We start from the raw sequence: 17,525 nt of genomic DNA, 5'->3' as shown, positions 1-17,525 counted from the left end.
TTTGAAACTTGTATCTGACCTTTCTGAAGGAAAAAAAACACTAATATTTACATGTTTATGTTTAACATGAATAACTTTATTCACAATAAAGGTTTTGTACCCAGCCCTTGTAGTGAACAACTGGTTGTCATGATTTTTTTGATTAAATAACGCCTCCCGATTCTTATACTTTTTTGTGCACCTTGGCTTCGAGATCGGCACATGTGAGTCCAAAAGTTGGGGTTTCTCCATGGTAAACCATGGAAATGACATCATTTTGCAAGAAACTCAGTAGGTAGAAGTCACAATCAGATTGTGAATGGTTTTTTTTTACAATTGTTAATTTTTAATTTTTTTCCCAAGTGAGTCATGATATGCTATTTTTTCTAAGTAAATTGTCAAATTTATCATTCTTATGCCTCTGATGACATTTATTTTTACCTCCCATTTGCCATACATATATGGCAATTGGGAGGTTATATGGTTGAAAAAAGTCTGTATGTGAGATGTCTGTCTGTATGTATGTATGTATGTATGTATGTATGTATGGATGTCTGTCCGTCCAACGCAAAAACTCCGAAACTGCTGCACGTATAAAGCTGATTTTTGGTGTAGTGATGCCATATATGATGTAGATGTGCCGTTGTTAAAATGAACTTTTTAGTCTCATGTATATGCAAATGAGGTAGAAAAAGGGTGAAAATGGTCAAAAATCAGTAACTCAGGAACTACTCTTCTGATCATTGTCATATTTGGTTTTTAGGTACCTTGGGCCCTACTCATTCAAATATAAAGATTTGGTGTCAATATTGGCTGCTTTCTATTTTTAATGAATTTTTTTCTCTATTTTTTTTGCCATTTCAGTAAAAAATTGTTTCCTCTGAAAGCAATGGTCTGTTCGCTTTAAAATTTGGCGTGCAGGTGCCTTGTGATAACTCAAAATAGAATTCATCAAAATTATTGCAAAATTTGCATATTTGTATTTTTGGGCAATTTTTGCCATTTTTGGTTAAAAAAATCTTCGTTGAAACTGTGTATGCCATTACTTTCTAATTGGGTGTGCAGGTTCCTAGGAGTGACCTGAAGATGACTCTGTGAACTCATGCTGAAATTTGCAAATTTTGTGGTACTGTTTGTCATGCTTTCAAATTTGGTACATAGGTGAAATGTAGTAGGTCATTCATTCAAAGTCAAGTACTGCCTGTGTGAATGAGCAGATTATGATTGTGCTGTTCCAGGCTGAGGTGCTATTTATAGTAATGATGCAATTTTAGACGGTAATTGATGTTTTAACTGAATTTGACTTACATTGTATGTAACTCTTGTACTGTATAAACCCTATCAATTCACCCAGAAAAAATAATTAATATGATTTTAAATAATTGAATTAATTAGGAAATCAACAAAGCCAAAATAATTTTAGTGTAGAATTATTAGAAAGTTCAACTTTTTTGACAGTTCATAGTGAAATGCTTACCAGCTTGGAGGATTAAAACATGTAAAGGTATCTTTCCTGAATCCCAACTTTGACATATTCTGAACCGTCATATATTGTGCTCTGTATGTTATCTAAAAGAAATTGCTCATAATAGTTTGTCATGATAGGTTGGTCAAATAAATAGAGATAGAGAAAGTTCCAATTTCCATTTATGGTTGACTTGGTAAGGATAAAATAAAATTACTTTTTGAGGAAAAAAATAGAGTGGTCAATTAAAAGAGTGGTCAAAGTGATAGGGTTTTTATGGTAAAGCTGGGCTGTAAGGTTCCTCATGTGCTATTTATAGCAATTATGCAATTTGTGTAAACAGTGCAATGAAAGTGTTACATGATTCCTTATAATGCTTTTGATGACCTTGAACTTCTTAAGTTGCAAACATTTGTCTCTTCAGTGTGCTTTCTCTGAGTACCTACAGGCTCAAGTTATTCAACAGAACTTACTTGCAATGTTAATTTGAAAGTTAAAATGTGCTTAGTTAATAGGATTGAAATACTGATAAAAATGCCAGTTGAAGATTCTTTATAACCTGACAGATATGCTTTTTAACCTGACAGATATGCTGTTTTTTATGATGTAAATCTTGATAAGCAAGTCTTGTTTACTTTAATTAGAATGTAATTAACTCTCGTTTATATTATTATAAGCAGTAGTATCAAGTTGAACAAGCTGATATTGACAAGTTGGTCGGCTTTTGGAGGTTAAAAGCTGTAAAAATAAATGTATGCATGTCTGTCTATCTGTCTGTCTGTCTGTCTGTCTGTATGTATGTATGTATGTTAGTTAGTATGTGCGGAGGTATGTCCGTCCACATTAAAACCTCCTAAACTGCAGCACCTACCATCTTAGAATTTGGTGGACAGGTGCACCCAGGGGTGGAGATGTGAATTTGTTGAAATGAACATGTCAAAGTCAAAAAGATGCAAATGAGGGCAAAAAAAAGGAAAAATCCTGCAAATTGCTTAAAACCCTGTAACCACTAACTGGCCAGATTTGGTTGAAACTTGGTATGCAGGCTCTTTATAGTGACTTAAGTTACATTTCTTCAAATTGTGGTGAAATTTTGAAAGTTGTATTTTTTGGGCGATTTTCCTGTTTTTTGTCCAAAAATCTTCTTTTCTGAAAGCGCTCATCCTCTTGCCTTGAAAACCTGTATGTATGATCCTAGGGTTGGCCTTTGTCAGATTTGTTCAAATTGTGGTGAAATTTTCATATTTGTATTTTTGGGGCAATTTTTCCCATTTTTTGTCAAAAAATCATTTTTTCCTAAAGTATTTGTTGGATTGCTGTAAAACATGATAGTCTTGATCCTAGGGTTGTTTTCTGTCAGATGTGTAAAAGTCATTATGAGATGGAGCATTTCATATTGCTGGGGTATAAGATTAATTTGGACTTACAATGGAATTTTCTTAGTAATCAACCTGTAAGAATGCAATGTCATGTGTGTACTAGTACTAAGTATCTCTGTAAAATGGGAGGACAGTGTCATTGACACTATTTTTTATTTTGCAAAGTAGTCTGAAGATTTTTTCCTAATTTTTTAATTGAAATTTTTTTCTTTTTTTGACCACCCCCTCCCAAGATCTAATGGTTCATTCCTGATGCACATTTGAAAATAGATGAAATATATAGTGAACAAAAGGTCACCAGGCCTACACCCGTGTTCCTGTTTCAGCATTTACCATTTGAAAGGCCATTCTATTTGTTCAAGTTATGCCACTGTCTCACTAAATCATACACTTTTTCAGTTTTCTGAGTCCCCTTTTAATCTATTACGGAAATAAGGAAGTCTTAGATGTGATATAAAAAGTCAAAGTATAAAAAACCTTCATCATGTACTTGCTCAAAGAAATCTGTCCAGTACAGTCTACGAGAGGGCGGTTTTAGAACACAACATGTTGACGACTTGTCCGACCAACCTTGACCAATTCAGTTTTCCCGCATTTTTTGGTCTTTCAGACCGACTCTTCATTCAGCAAGAATGTTGTAAATACGTGATTATGTCTTGATTTATATTCAAAATTAGGGAATTGGGAAATTTTTGTAATGTTGTTTCTTTATTTTTGTTGACCTAAAATTTCCAAGGGCTCACTATGAAAATCTATATTTGAACTTTTGTAATTTTTTCATGGCTGATTAATGTGTTATTCAAGTAGAGGAAGAGCAGTTTATTTCGCTAAAATGTGGTGAATTTTGGAGGAAAACGTTCCGCGTACCATTAGCCAAGTTTTGTTTGACTAACGCCTGTCAATAGCTGGATTTGATTTATTGACAGGCGCCTGTCAATAGACACTAAGTAAACAAAACGGTTATCCCAAAGATTAATGAGATTATGGTGGAGGGTAGTGTTTTCAGATTGTTATATGGAAACACAAGACTATTATTTAGTGAATGTATGTGTTTAAATGCCACTCATTAAAATTCTTGTACATGAAACTGAACGGGTTTTTATAGATCACAGGCCATGTTAAGTAGTTGATAATCATACGGTCAAATCTCGTTAGTTTGATCACATACACATAATATGAGAATGAACACGTGATATTTGTTCCCCTCAGCTACTGGTGTCGTATTCGTCCGAACACAAGCCCTGCTTGGATATAACCCCTTTTTTATTTCTACTTTAAAGGGTTTTTGAAAAGTGTGAATGAGTCCAAACCCTAGTTTACCTCAAATATGGTATTCAAAAATCGAAATTAATATGGCTGGATCGATTCGACATTTAAACTTGCTGCCGATTTGCCCATTATTGATTTGGACCGTAACTTGCCCGTTTTACAAGGCGCCGCCAGAATGATGGCTATGTTTGCGTCACAGTGAAGAGCTATGATGAGAAGAATATTAATGTTGAAGCGCAAGGGTAAATGACGGTGTCATAAATTATGGTAGTTTTGTAAATTATAATTACTTTTTAGACCAAAGAAACTAGTGGAAGGTGTCCAATTAACGCAACGTTGAAGTTTGTTTGCTCTTTTCAAATTTTAATTACCAACAGGTGCTTTGTTGGACTTGGTTCAAGTCTGTGATTTGTAAATGTGTTTGACTGGGGTTAACGCGATAATTTGTGTTCTGTTTTCGTGTAAAACGCGTGAGTGTGGTGAACGCGATGAGTGGGGTGAACGCTAAACAGGGGAGTTTCTCAAGGAATCACAATCCGGCAGAAACTAACTCACTACTGCGCAGACTCAAAGGTAACGCGTTCAAAACATGGCCTGAGGCCTAGGCTGCTACATTCCAAATAGGTTTATATGAATTAGGAGAGTAATAATAGAAACTATTACAAACGGTTTTTTTGTTAGAAATTTACAACTTGAACCAAGTCTAGTGCTGTGTGGTCATGAGCATTCGAGCAGGAATGTTGAACAATTCACTATTTTACTGTGATTTTTACCTTTTTTAAAATCTGGAAACATTTGCGCCGAAACAAACGAAACAAATTAAATATTTTTCCTCTTTTTAAGTTTGTACCGAAAGAACTACCTCCTGAATTCCAATTTAATCAGATTAGTGGATTTAATCAATGCTGTATTTGTTGACATGAAAACAGTAAATTATTCCGAAATACATATGATCCTGCAAAATCTGAAACGCGTGTATAGTTTTCTTGGGAGCTTCCTTATAACGCCTTCAAGCGTTTGCTGTTCTTTATCTACTCTCACAACTAAGGCGAACATATTTCAGGTTGAATTTCTTTGTTGCCAACAAACTTGTAACATAAGTATTAGTACAATGCACTTCATCCCAGCAACATCCCTGGAACATTCAACACGAGCAGACTGTACAAAAAGTAAAACCTGGATGAGGGTCCGCTAAAATTTGTTCGACAATCGACTTCTGATAAACAGCAGTCAATTTTTTCCCCAAATCTCTGTCTCCATGATCGCATTCGCTGAATGAAATCGAGTTCACATTCTTCAAGACATTGCATGTTGCTATTTGTAGCGTGCAATAATTACGTAACAAAGCGCACTAAGTTCGGATTTGTCTTTTTAGCATGATTTCAGTTGTTTTCATACTTTTTTCACTGCAACATTTACGAATTGCTAAAAAAAGTTCAGGGTAAAACTTATTGCAGCTGGACGTTACCAGAACCGCTTCCCCTCACACTTTTATGTTTACCCTGTGTTCACAAGCCTTCATTTTGCCCCAGTCATTCGGTTATTCTTTGGAATGTGAAATTGTTTTCATCTGGACAACATAGTAAGTCTTACTCTTACCTACAGGCAGGCACTACACAACCAACACGTCAGAAAAATCCGGCGCACGGCCCGTGGGCTGCAATTATCGCAGCTAGGTAAGGTCGTGCACGTATTTCAAGCTTTCAAATTTCAAGTTCAACTCTTTCAAGAAGGGTTATGTGGAAGGATTGCTGCGAATCCGTAGCCTCTCACCACTCGGGTAGCTTGGTCATTGGAGTGGTAGGGCTACGATGTGTAATACGCAAATATCGCACAGGATACGGCCTTGGCCAGAAATTTTCAAAGGCACAAATTTGACATAACTTTTCAAAAAGGACCGTGTCCGGTGTTCATATAACCTACCCGCTCAATAATTACTCGGTATTTGTCATTTTTCTCTCCTCCAAATGGATTTTTCGCAGCAAGACCGACGATCGCCTTGCTTAACCGCCATCTTGAATTTAAAGCTGCTTGACCCATGACGTCATGCAAGTCTCGCAAGTTCCCGTTCCTACTTCATTTGAGATATCAACAAACAACACGTGCGCTGACTAGTATTGCTGTCTCAGCATTGTCGGCTACGTTATGCGAATTTTCGCGTGGTAAAAAGTGAATGAATAGAAAGCAAATTACTTTTAACTTCAAAAATTGTGAATAAAATATGTAATAAGTTTATAAATAAAATAAATTGTTGAATGACACTAAACTTGTCCAACTATTATCCATCATGCAAATTATGTTAAATTCCCCAGAGAAATTTTACATTATCGATCATGATGTTCTCCATCACATGTAACACAAAATAAATGCAATGATCCTTTTATTTACCATATCGTAATATTAAACAAACTTGGTAGAGCTGATGTGCGGAGTTGCCCTTATTTTCCTTTACATCTTTCACATTTTCTGTTTTATGAATCTGCCTTCCAATGGAGACTCGTCTGTAACCTTTTGCTCTCTCCTCAAAGACTTCTCCACAGTTCATACATTTGACCTCCATAATGTTTCTGAACTTGAACTGAACCAACACCCTAACTCCTTACTAAATTTCAAATGAAGGACCACTTATTATTATTATATCCTTTATTAATCCAATATAAAAAATTGAAATGTGTTGTGGTGTACACAGTCTAAAAAGAAATATTCCACAATAGATAAAATACAAAGATATCACACAGATTAAAAAGCACAGTTCCAAATAACAGACAAAGCACTTGTCGATCAACAACAATACAATTTAAATAATTCTAACAGTAGCCATTAATGAGTTTGTTTTTTTGTTTTTTTTCACCTGTTAGAAAATTGGTTTAGAATTCTCACTGCTGAGGGTACAAAAGTATTTCAGAACCTGTTTGTGTGGCACCTTTATTGAATAGTATCTGGTACCAGACCTCATTTTAGTGAAATTACTATTCAGTTGATGCGTTTTGTCAGACAATATAGTTGTAGATTTGTTTTTCACTGATTTCATATACAAGTCATCAAAACTATACAATTGTACGCCTAGAATATTCCTAGCAGCTTTGATGACACGATTTATCTGAACTTTATTAGAAGAGGAAATACTACGCCCCAGCAAGAAATACAATAACAGATGATTGACTCAACCGTTGATCTGTAAAACATATGCAAAATGTTCCCGGATACACCAAATCTATGCAACTTACGCAGAAAATACAATCTTTGCTGACATTTACGGTTTACATATTCACATGGTCATCCCAAGAAACCATGTTTGTAAGAAGGATCCCAAGATATCTATAACTATTTACCCTTCCAACCTCCTCACCTTTTATTTTTAACGGAGGTGGACTGATTTTGTTTTTCCCGAAATCAATTATCATTTCTCTGTTTTCTTTACATTCAAAAACAAGTTATTATCATCATACCATGTAACCAATCTGTCCACTTCTTGCTTATAGATTGTGTCCTGATCTGCTGTAATGAGGCCAATTAAAGACTTGTCGTCAGTAAATTTGAAAAGCTTATCATTACTGTCCGCATGTATGGTGGAACAATCAGATGTAAATATGGTAAATAATGACGGTGATATAACCGAGCTTTGAGGCGAGCCGGTATTTGTCAATCGCACATGCGATCGCATTGAATTTACCTTGACAAACTGTGGTCTCACAACCAAAAAATCTGCAACCCAATAAATTAACTGCCTGTTTACTGACATATTTTTCAATTTTTTGATTAATAAGTTTGGTGAAATAGTATTAAATGCATTTGAGAAGTCCACAAATAAAATTCGAACAGATGCATTGGAAGTATCAAGGTGTTGTGTGAGGGTATGTAGAAGACAGAGAACTGCGTCTTCCGTAATTCTGTGTTGGCGGTAAGCAAATTGCAGTGGGTCTTGGTAATGTTTGAGAAACCAAATATTTTAGGAGGATCAAGATGTCGTAATGATGTGCGCCTGCATTAAACAATAATTTTTATACAACTATTTTTATACAATTATGTTTATTTATAAAACAAAAGACTCTTTCATAATTGCATGTCAAGCCCCCTCCCCCTTCCAAATTAAAAAAAATGAAATATAAAAAAGTGCAAAAACACAACTCATTCCCAATTTCTTTTCTTTACTTCCTTTTATTTACAATATTTACATTTCCGGGTTTTTTTGCGAAAATACGCACAACGTTGCCGACAATGCGAAGTGTGAAAGACGATGGTCGAGCGCACGTGTTGTCTGTTTACGTCTGAATGCAAATAAACTAGAACGGGAACGTGCGAGACTTGCATGACGTCATGGGTCATGCAGCTAAAATTCAAGATGGCGCTGACTTCAAGGCGATCGCCGGTTACAGTTGGAAAAACCCGTTAAAAGTAGGTAAACTTGAGGAATACCTAGACATCTTCCGATGGATAGATGCTAAATGGACTTTGGACCAAGTCTATGGAAATTATTTCTGTAAAGATCGAAAATTGGCATTCAAATTCGCGCCGTTCGAAATTCCGTGCGCATCGGCATAGTGCATGTGTAATACTATCCTGTGCGATATTTCAGTTCTTCACATCGCAGCCCCCACTCCCAGCAGAACACGTCAAGGAGTGGCAGGGCTCGTTTTCGCAGCAAGTGGAAGGTCACATTTAAGATCGGGGTGTCAGCGGGACGGTCACATTTTACATGATGGACTACCCCTGATTTCTTCTTGCACCCCGTCGTGATAACTGAAAGCTCCCTTTCCATAAAAGAGTTATAGCTTGACGATGTCCGTTCTGCATTTTTTCTCGCTCTACGCTAAGATCCAGTAAAAAGGAATTCACGCATATGTTTAACGACTGAGAAAGGTAAATGGAGATCTTTCATACAATACTCGCAACGCATTAAAATAAGAACTTTATTGACGTTATTCCCTCAAGGGTGAACATAGTCAAGAGCTAGTACTTCAAAAGAAACACATGGAATAAACAGAAAACAACATAATGAATATGTTAAGCAGGTCAAATGATATGTTAAGTAGTCACTATTGATGACGTGTAAAAGTAACGCTTTCATGAAGACAGCCATTTGAGTGCCGCCTGTCTTTAGCAAGCACCAATGAATCTCGTTCGAACCTAAACCATAACACATGTGATACAGAAGTGGTGATAGCATCGAGGAAGCACGAGAACAAAGTGGAACTAACAGTCGTATTCCAGACTCATTGAAATCAAGGTCAGTGTACTGCCTCGATCTCTAAGACAACGGGAACAGATCCAGCATGAGAACAAAATGGAACGAAGGGAAAGACCATTGGATATCCTTGGGGGCTTGGAATATTTCGGGGAAAAAAGATTCCAAGAGGTTACCTTCGAAAATAAAATTCTAGCAAAGGATGGTAGAAAATATAAAAAAATTGCCAGCAGATATGAGGTAATTATAATGGACGGACAATTACAAGTCTTTACTTAAAATTTTCGGAGCCCTACATACAACATCTTTATTTTTTCGTATTGCCTTTCAATATCATTCCATGCCCACGCGCCATAACATCTGTCACTTTCGGTGCACCGTAGGTCACGACATTTTCTTAACGCCTTCATTACATTTCATTTCATTAACACCCTGATTTCAATAACATTTTAACTCACACTTTTGCTATTGATAAATACATGTACCCAGTGTTTCAATCTGAAACATTAACTAGCATTATTCACATGTTGTACTTATGCGACAATTTCTCATCCTCACACCGGAACACTATCCTGAATACTAAACTCAGCTTGAAATAGCCTGCACTGGATATCCTGTGTCCATTGTTGTTCCTTGCAATTTTAACAACTTTAAACACAACATTGGTAATGCAATATGACAAGGGTTGGACAAGGGTGCAAGAATTTGCCACAAAATAGACCTACTCATAAATGTCTTAGTAATGTCACGTCCTTAATTTATGATTTATTTTGTCTTTCAAAGGATGTTATCGGATACAACGTACTGTTAATATACAAACAGAAGCCATACCCTGAATTGAACCAATGATTTATTACAGCAAATTTGGTGGTGCAAGAATTCACACTGTGAAAAAAAATAATTCCAGGTGAAGCAGGGAGACAATAATAATGCTCCAGACTCAATTTCCAATCCCCCCCCCGAATATCAAATGCTCTACCTAACAATCATATTCTGGACTAATTGAATCCATGAAGGTCAGTGACCTGCCTCTGTAACACCATGGGAACAGGTCACGCCGACATATGTCCGTGTCGACCCATTCATCCACACCCTCTTATTGCTTGTGGTCACTTCGACCTTGTCCCACTTTCATGTTATTTGACACACTTTAAATATCATGCAACTTGGCCGAGAGAAATGATAAATCTGCGTAAAAAATGGCAGGCTAGGAAACAATATTCAGCCGTTTTGATACGCAAAATGCATGCACTGAAGCCTTGTACCATAGCTTACGCGACAGCAAATGGCAGCATCTGTACACACTGCACATGTACACGGAACAGTTAATTTTTCCGAGTCGATTTTCAACATACAAGCGTGTCGATACACGGGGCTCAGCCGTGAGTCTTGTCCCGGAGTAGCATGAAATAGAAAAGTTCATTGACTGGTTCCATGATGCATTGCGCGCTACTTTATACAAGCGTGCGTTACTCATAGTTTAATTAGCCGTAGGATACACGCAGGTATTACCCATAGAACACTATGGCAGGTTACACCCTGACCTATATTTTCAATGGATACAAAATAAACGAGGCATTTTCGTCATTGTAAATTTGTGTCATACTTGTATAGCAATCCGTTGTACATTTTGTTATTTTGAGTGTGTATACGGTAGTTGATACAGCCATAGCAATGCATTATGGGATAACCGGGAAAAGGTCTATATGCTAACTATAGTGGAGTGTGCAGACACCGTGTCTCGGTTATTTTAGAGATCCGGTGAAAGTGAAAGAATTCTAAAAAGTAGAGTATTATATTCTATGGACAAGAATGTGCTGTGTCATTGACGAGAGGACATGGCCGTGGGCTACATGCGCTCCTTAGCTGGTTAGTCTGCTAAGTAGATCGATTTTCCGCTCGATTTATCGATCCCGTTGTCGATATGCCCGCCACTGCAACCTAAATGCTCACAAGGTGTGCAACACAATCACTCTAAAAACACACCACCCGATTTGTCTACTGGCCGTGCGCTCACACTAAACATTCAGAACTACATTCCCATATACCTAGTTGGATCACAAATTTAACCATCTCCTCAAAAATCACGCCGATGAATGTGTTACTCGCGTCATCTTGAAGAAATCGGCCGTGTTTTGAGACCAAGCGGGGTGAAATGCAGCCTGCAGAACGATTCTACCATATGATGTAATTTTTTCCACTGCTGATTGGCTAATCAAGGGCCAAATCAAAGGTCACTGCAAGACGTCACTGGCGAAGTACAGTTGAACCATCAGCAGAGGAAAAAATTACATCATATGGTAGAATCGTTCTGCAGGCTGCATTTCACCCCGCTTGTCTTGAACAAAAATGCTAGTGTCCTTCGACATAAATATAGCTTTTGTTATGATAATATGGAATTGGAAACTGTTCAAAATTACAATGACCTGGGTATAGACTTCAAATGTAATGGGAAATTTGACATAGCAAAAGGCTATTAAAGAAAGCACTGAAAGTTTTCTTTTATAGCTGAAAAATGATTTATTCATCAGTCGATGTAAATATTTCTGCATGGATTACAGTGACGGCACCAAGAATTTTGACGATGAGATACAGCTGGATATTGATACACTACCGAATTAGGTTTGTCAGTTTGCTCTCAAATTTACCCTTTTAGTGGTCAACTTTTACAACTTTGCGCCAACATCAGACAGACTAAAACAGCAGGTGACACAGCAAGATGTCTGTAAACTAATTTACTATGTAGTATGTTTATATCTTTACAGCAGCTATCAGTTTCAATGGTGACACACACAGAGACTGGTTGCCAAGTTTTACAAGCAGTTCATATTCATGGAGAGGTGGTAAAAGAACGATGTTACTGCAAATTAGACTCAGAGGACAGTGTTCTTTGTAGTTGAATATCAATAAAGTTCATGACTTCAAAAATAATAGAGTGATGTGTAAAATGAACAAACTTTACTTTGGTTATCAACAAATGAATGACACCACATTTCTCAAAGAGCTGACATCGGGGCCTACTTCAGTACGAAGTGAACTTGGGGGTTTCAGGCTATTTCGTGAACGTCATTTGTTTTCTATATTGACAAGATTGTAGCGACAAGTGATAAAAACATTGCAACATTGTAAGAGTGTTTATCATTTCTAGTTGATCCGACGTTTTTATTAAACACAAAAAAATCTAAAACAACAACCCAAGGTCTTTGTGTCAGCAACTTTTTAGCCTAAAAAAACTCAGACAACAGTTTTCTATATTGACAAGATTGTATTATATTGATATTCAACTACAAAGAACACTGTCCTCTGAGTCTAAATTTGCAGTAACATAGTTCTTTTACCACCTTTACCACCTCTCCGTGAATTTGAACTGCTTGTAAAACTTGGCAACCAGTCTCTGTGTGTGTCACCATTGAAACTGATAGCTGCTGTAAAGATATAAACATACTACATAGTAAATTAGTTTACAGACATCTTGCTGCGTCACCTGCTGTTTTAGTCTGTCTGATGTTGGCGCAAAGTTGTAAAAGTTGACCACTAAAAGGGTAAATTCAAGAGCAAACTGACAAACCTAATTAGGTAGTGTATCAATATCCAGCTGTATCTCATCGTCAAAATTATTGGTGCCGTCACTGTAATATTTTTGACCATGTTGTTAGATCAATACTAACTTATGGATGTGAATTCTGGGGAACTGAAAAATAAACAGATAAGACACTTATTAAAATTGAACTTCAACTTGTGTAAGATGCTTTTCCAAGTTATTCAGTCAGCAACAAATCTAGCTGTGCGATGTGAGATGGGCAGGCACCCGCTGTAAACTTTTATTAAGAAGATGATGGTTAAATCTTGGCATAGAACATGCACTTAAAAAGATAATAGTTTGATCCATGAGGTAATGGCATATTCTATTAATAGTAATATTGCCTTGGAAATGATAAGGCAAGAAGTTAAAGGATCACTGAGTGTAGATAATTTTTGTCGAAAAGATAAACATATTGTGAGAAAATGAACATATGAGATAAGTAATGACTACATTTTAAAATGAAAACAACAGGTCAATGCAGAAAAGACATCATCTGGTGAGAATAATAAACTACCCACCTATAGAAAATTTAAAACATATTTTAAACTGGAAAAGTATTTAAGCTGCTTCAAAAATAAACACGACAGAAAATACATAACTAAGCTAGAGGATAAGTGACCACAAAAGCTGGTGATTGAGAAAGACAGGCACACAAGACAAAAACTTAAAGTTGAAGACAGAATCTGTACTAGATGTGATACAAGCTCAGCTGAGGATGAGTTTCGCTATATCACGTGTTGTCCAAAACATATGCAATCAACACAAAAGTTGTTAAACTCAGTAGTGGTCAACAATGAAAACTTTACCAGCTTGAGCGAATACACCAAGTTTTGCAACATTATAAGCAATATACAAGAAACATATATATTTTTAGATTATCCCCAAATTTCCTGAATACATTATACATTTATACATTTTTTTATTTATTCATATATGTCAAATACTTAACATGTTATTTACTTCTTTTTGTTTATTCTGTTTCTTTTTATAGGCCTAGTTGTTGACTATGTTCACCCTTGTGGAACTAACGTCTATAAAGTTATCATTAGTTATTATTATTATTATTATTATTATTATTATTATTATTATTACAAGTTTAGGGGCTATAAGTATTATATAGAAATCTAAAAACAGTTAATTGTAGCTGTGGGACTTCTGAAAAAAGGTGTTGTTACTCCTGAATGGTTGCCATGGAAACATCTCACATTAAAATGAGTGTGATTTTTTGGTGTGCTAACCAGAAAACCCTTATTATCAATTTTTACATCATTCATACTTCTTTAATAGGAATTAGGGAAAAAGTAACATTTTCAATCCCAAAATAGTTACTATGGCAACTCGAAACATTAAAATAAGTCTGGCATTTCTGTTCTCTGACCCGAACTTCCCCGCTAGATAATTTTCATATCAATCAAAGTAACTTTTCATGGGATATTAGAAAAACTGAAATTTTCAACACCTAAAAAGGTTACCATGGAAACATGGGGCAGTGAAATCGATATCATATTTGGCCTTTTTGACCCAAAATACCCTTATGGTGAAATTTTCACGGAAATTGAACCTATTATTATTCGTGTTATTATTTCTATATAATACTTTATTAATTATTATTATTATTATTATTATTATTATTATTATTATTATTATTATTGAGATATTTGGTGTAGATGGCAGTGAACTTCGATTCTTGTCAAACTATTTTGTGCATTTTGTAAGTAAATACTAGCTATTCTTGGTCGCTACCATTTACGTCTCAACATGATTAATAACAACCCTTTCACATGGAACATATGTCTTACTAAGATTTTTGTTTTTACTATAGTAGCTCGAGCTAAATTGCGTATATTCCTATTTTTCCTGCATCACAGATTTCTTCTCAATGGCTGGATCACTGACAAGTTGGAGAGGTTAAATTATTTCCGAAAACAATCGGTGCGTCTGTCTCCTACGTTTTGACGAGTGGGAGCTTTGAAAGAGGCCTGTGGTGATTATGGCAATATCTACAAGAGTCGGAGAGATAGTGCGAATAGGTGACATATCATCTCGAGGTTTTCCGACCACTGCCACACTGAAGAAACCCGACGGGTCAGTTGCCACCCTACAGCCAACGCCACATCGCTCAGACCTTGTCGAAATGGAGTTTACTTGCACCCACGAAGGAACTCACGAATTGTCATACAGACACACAACTTCCGGTGTGGAGTTTGATGATTCTCTGTTGAATATAGAAGTTTACAGGCCATGGTCTCTTACTCAAAAGTTTGGAGAGTACGGCAGTGGAGTAGGTCAACTGTGGGATCCATGGGGTGTTACTGTCAATGCCAAAGGTGACTGCATGGTGACTGACAGCAGGAACAACAGAATCGTCATATTTGACGCCGAGGGCCGAAGCAAAAACGTCTGGAGATTCGATAACCTAGAAAAAGATTTCTTTCCTCGTCAGGTGGCTATCGCGGCAAACAAACTCCACTTTATAACGGATGGATCGAGATGGCTAGGCGTTGGGAACAATCACGTTGTAGTGTGTGATGAAAACGGAAGATTTATCCGTTCCTTTGGTCAACAGCAACTGCAGAACCCATGCGGCATAGCAGTCGATAGCGATAAAGGTATTGCATACGTCGTTGATAATTGTGATCATCGTGTACAGCTCTTCAATATCTTCAATGGAGGCCATATAAAACACTTCAGCAGCAAAGGAAACGAGAAGGGAAAACTCGACTCGCCTCGATACATTGCCTTAAATAATAAAGGTCAGGTTCTAATAACGGATTGCAATAATCATCGTATCCAAGTATTTACAGCCGACGGAGAGTTTCTGTTTACATTCGGTGATCAAAACGAATCTATTGGCGGCCTTAATTATCCAGAAGGCATCGCAGTTGACACGGACGGAAACGTGTACGTGTGTGACTGCAGCAACGATAGAGTTGTAAAATTTGACGACAGGGGGCGCTTCATATGTCGCATAGACAGCAGTCAAGACGATTTACGACAGCCAGCTGGAATCGATGTTACAATGGAAGTGCTTCCAAAAGCTGTCGTTGTCGACTATGGAAACGATTGCGTTAAAGTTTACCAGTGAAAAGATAGACATGCAGCAGTGTAGTGAATCACAGTCACGTGTTTTCTAAAATTTCGCTCTGCGCCTACGCGCCCGGGCGCGCCCCAACAGACTTGTGTGCATACGCCTTCTCAGGCATATGCACACACGTCTATGGGGACACGCCTTCTCAGGCATATGTACACCCATCTATGGGATGCGTAGGCGCAGAGCGAATTTTTAGAAAACACGTGAATGTGATTGGATTCTCGCAATACTCTGTTTTTTGTAAACATATCTCGTAGAGAAATACATGTAATATATGAGAATACTTGGCGATAAAATGAAAACACATGTCCAGATTAATTTACTTCTTTGAAGTGCTTACGCATCATCGACGTTTAGGGGCCCTAAAGTAGATATGGCTCGACAGTCGCTTCTTGGATTAAACGTTAGCGGAGGCACCATGAAATAGCGTCAGCGACGCTTTTTGGAACTCTGAAAAGGAAACACTAAGTGTATGATGAATCTGTGAACGTCGACCACAAGGAGAATTTCATAGAAACACTCAGTTCGCCGGTTTGATATTTTCTACTTATTATTTTTATGGATAGCACTGTTGCCATTTAGGAAGAATGTCTGACGTAGGGTTTAGATCTGGTTTTAAAATTATCATTAGTAATTGTTTATTTATTCATTTATTTATTTATTTAAAGAGGGTAGAGTTACAAAAACTATATTCTCATCTCCTACGCGAAAGATTTGTTATCCGTCTTTCGTTATGCATTTAATTTCCTTATCAGTGTTTGTATATCTCGAGCGTGCTGTACAACTGCTGCGTTCACTATGTACCAAAATATACATATTTACACAAACCTAATGACTTTAAGTCTCTTGTTCTTGTCGCTGATTGATTTTGCTACCAGATCTCAGTATCATTCAGTAATGCTGCTTCAGCTACTCTGGAGACTCCATCAATTTTGTTGCACTTGTAGTTAGGGGAAAATCAGTTGAGGTACCAGTCTGGCTCGTAATGCTTTCAGCAACTGAAGCTGACACACCAAGATGTCGACTGTAGTACCACTTAAGATCTTTATTATGATATGGCACACGTGACGTTCTACGTCTTGAATGCCAATTCTGTATCTCCATTTTACATTCTCTACAGCTCTATACTTTTCTGAACGTACATAACTGCAAAATTATCATCATTACATAATAGGGTCATCACATGGTAATTCCCGTCAGTCTTTGATTGTTTTTAACCTTTTCACCCCAATTCCCTATATAGAAGTCCACACTTACCATTGATAACAATGGGTTTGGACCAAATCATGGTGATGAAAGGGTTAAGATTAAACAAGATCACACAATGGGAATATCCCGTTCTCGTTTGTTCTCAGTCATTCAAGTTTTTACCAATATTTAATTATCTCCTTCTCGTACGATATTGAACCAAACTTCACACGCCATGGCCACGTGAGGGACGCTTCGAGATAACATGTTTGCAAGAGCGGGAGTTACGATATCGTCTTGGCATTCATTTCATAGGCGCTAATAATTACAGTCAATCATTTTAAAGGGATACGGTCGTCGAAACTGCGCTCAAAGGTCGTATGGGA

The 17,525-nt window shown here is 37.0% G+C and overlaps 1 protein-coding gene across 3 annotated transcripts; it reads left to right on the top strand.

The window, feature by feature from the left end:
- The first annotated feature begins 5,702 nt into the window (after window positions 1-5,702).
- Window positions 5,703-16,794, top strand: LOC139115544 (tripartite motif-containing protein 2-like). 3 transcript variants are annotated; one of them, XM_070677740.1, is made up of 3 exons: window positions 5,711-5,768; window positions 9,245-9,517; window positions 14,729-16,788. In XM_070677740.1, exon 3 carries the CDS (start codon window positions 14,851-14,853, stop codon window positions 15,943-15,945), a length of 1,095 nt encoding a protein of 364 aa, XP_070533841.1. In that variant the 5' UTR covers window positions 5,711-5,768; window positions 9,245-9,517; window positions 14,729-14,850; the 3' UTR covers window positions 15,946-16,788. The 3 variants fall into 3 exon arrangements, with proteins under 3 accessions (XP_070533842.1, XP_070533841.1, XP_070533840.1); XM_070677741.1 differs by lacking the exon at window positions 9,245-9,517 and having other exon boundaries at window positions 5,703-5,768; XM_070677739.1 differs by lacking the exon at window positions 5,711-5,768 and having other exon boundaries at window positions 8,282-9,319; window positions 14,729-16,794.
- Window positions 16,795-17,525: the final 731 nt, after the last annotated feature.

Source organism: Ptychodera flava, chromosome 17 (genome assembly GCF_041260155.1).
Source record: "Ptychodera flava strain L36383 chromosome 17, AS_Pfla_20210202, whole genome shotgun sequence".
NCBI lineage: Eukaryota > Metazoa > Hemichordata > Enteropneusta > Ptychoderidae > Ptychodera > Ptychodera flava.
This window is presented reverse-complemented; position numbering and strand designations above follow the sequence as displayed.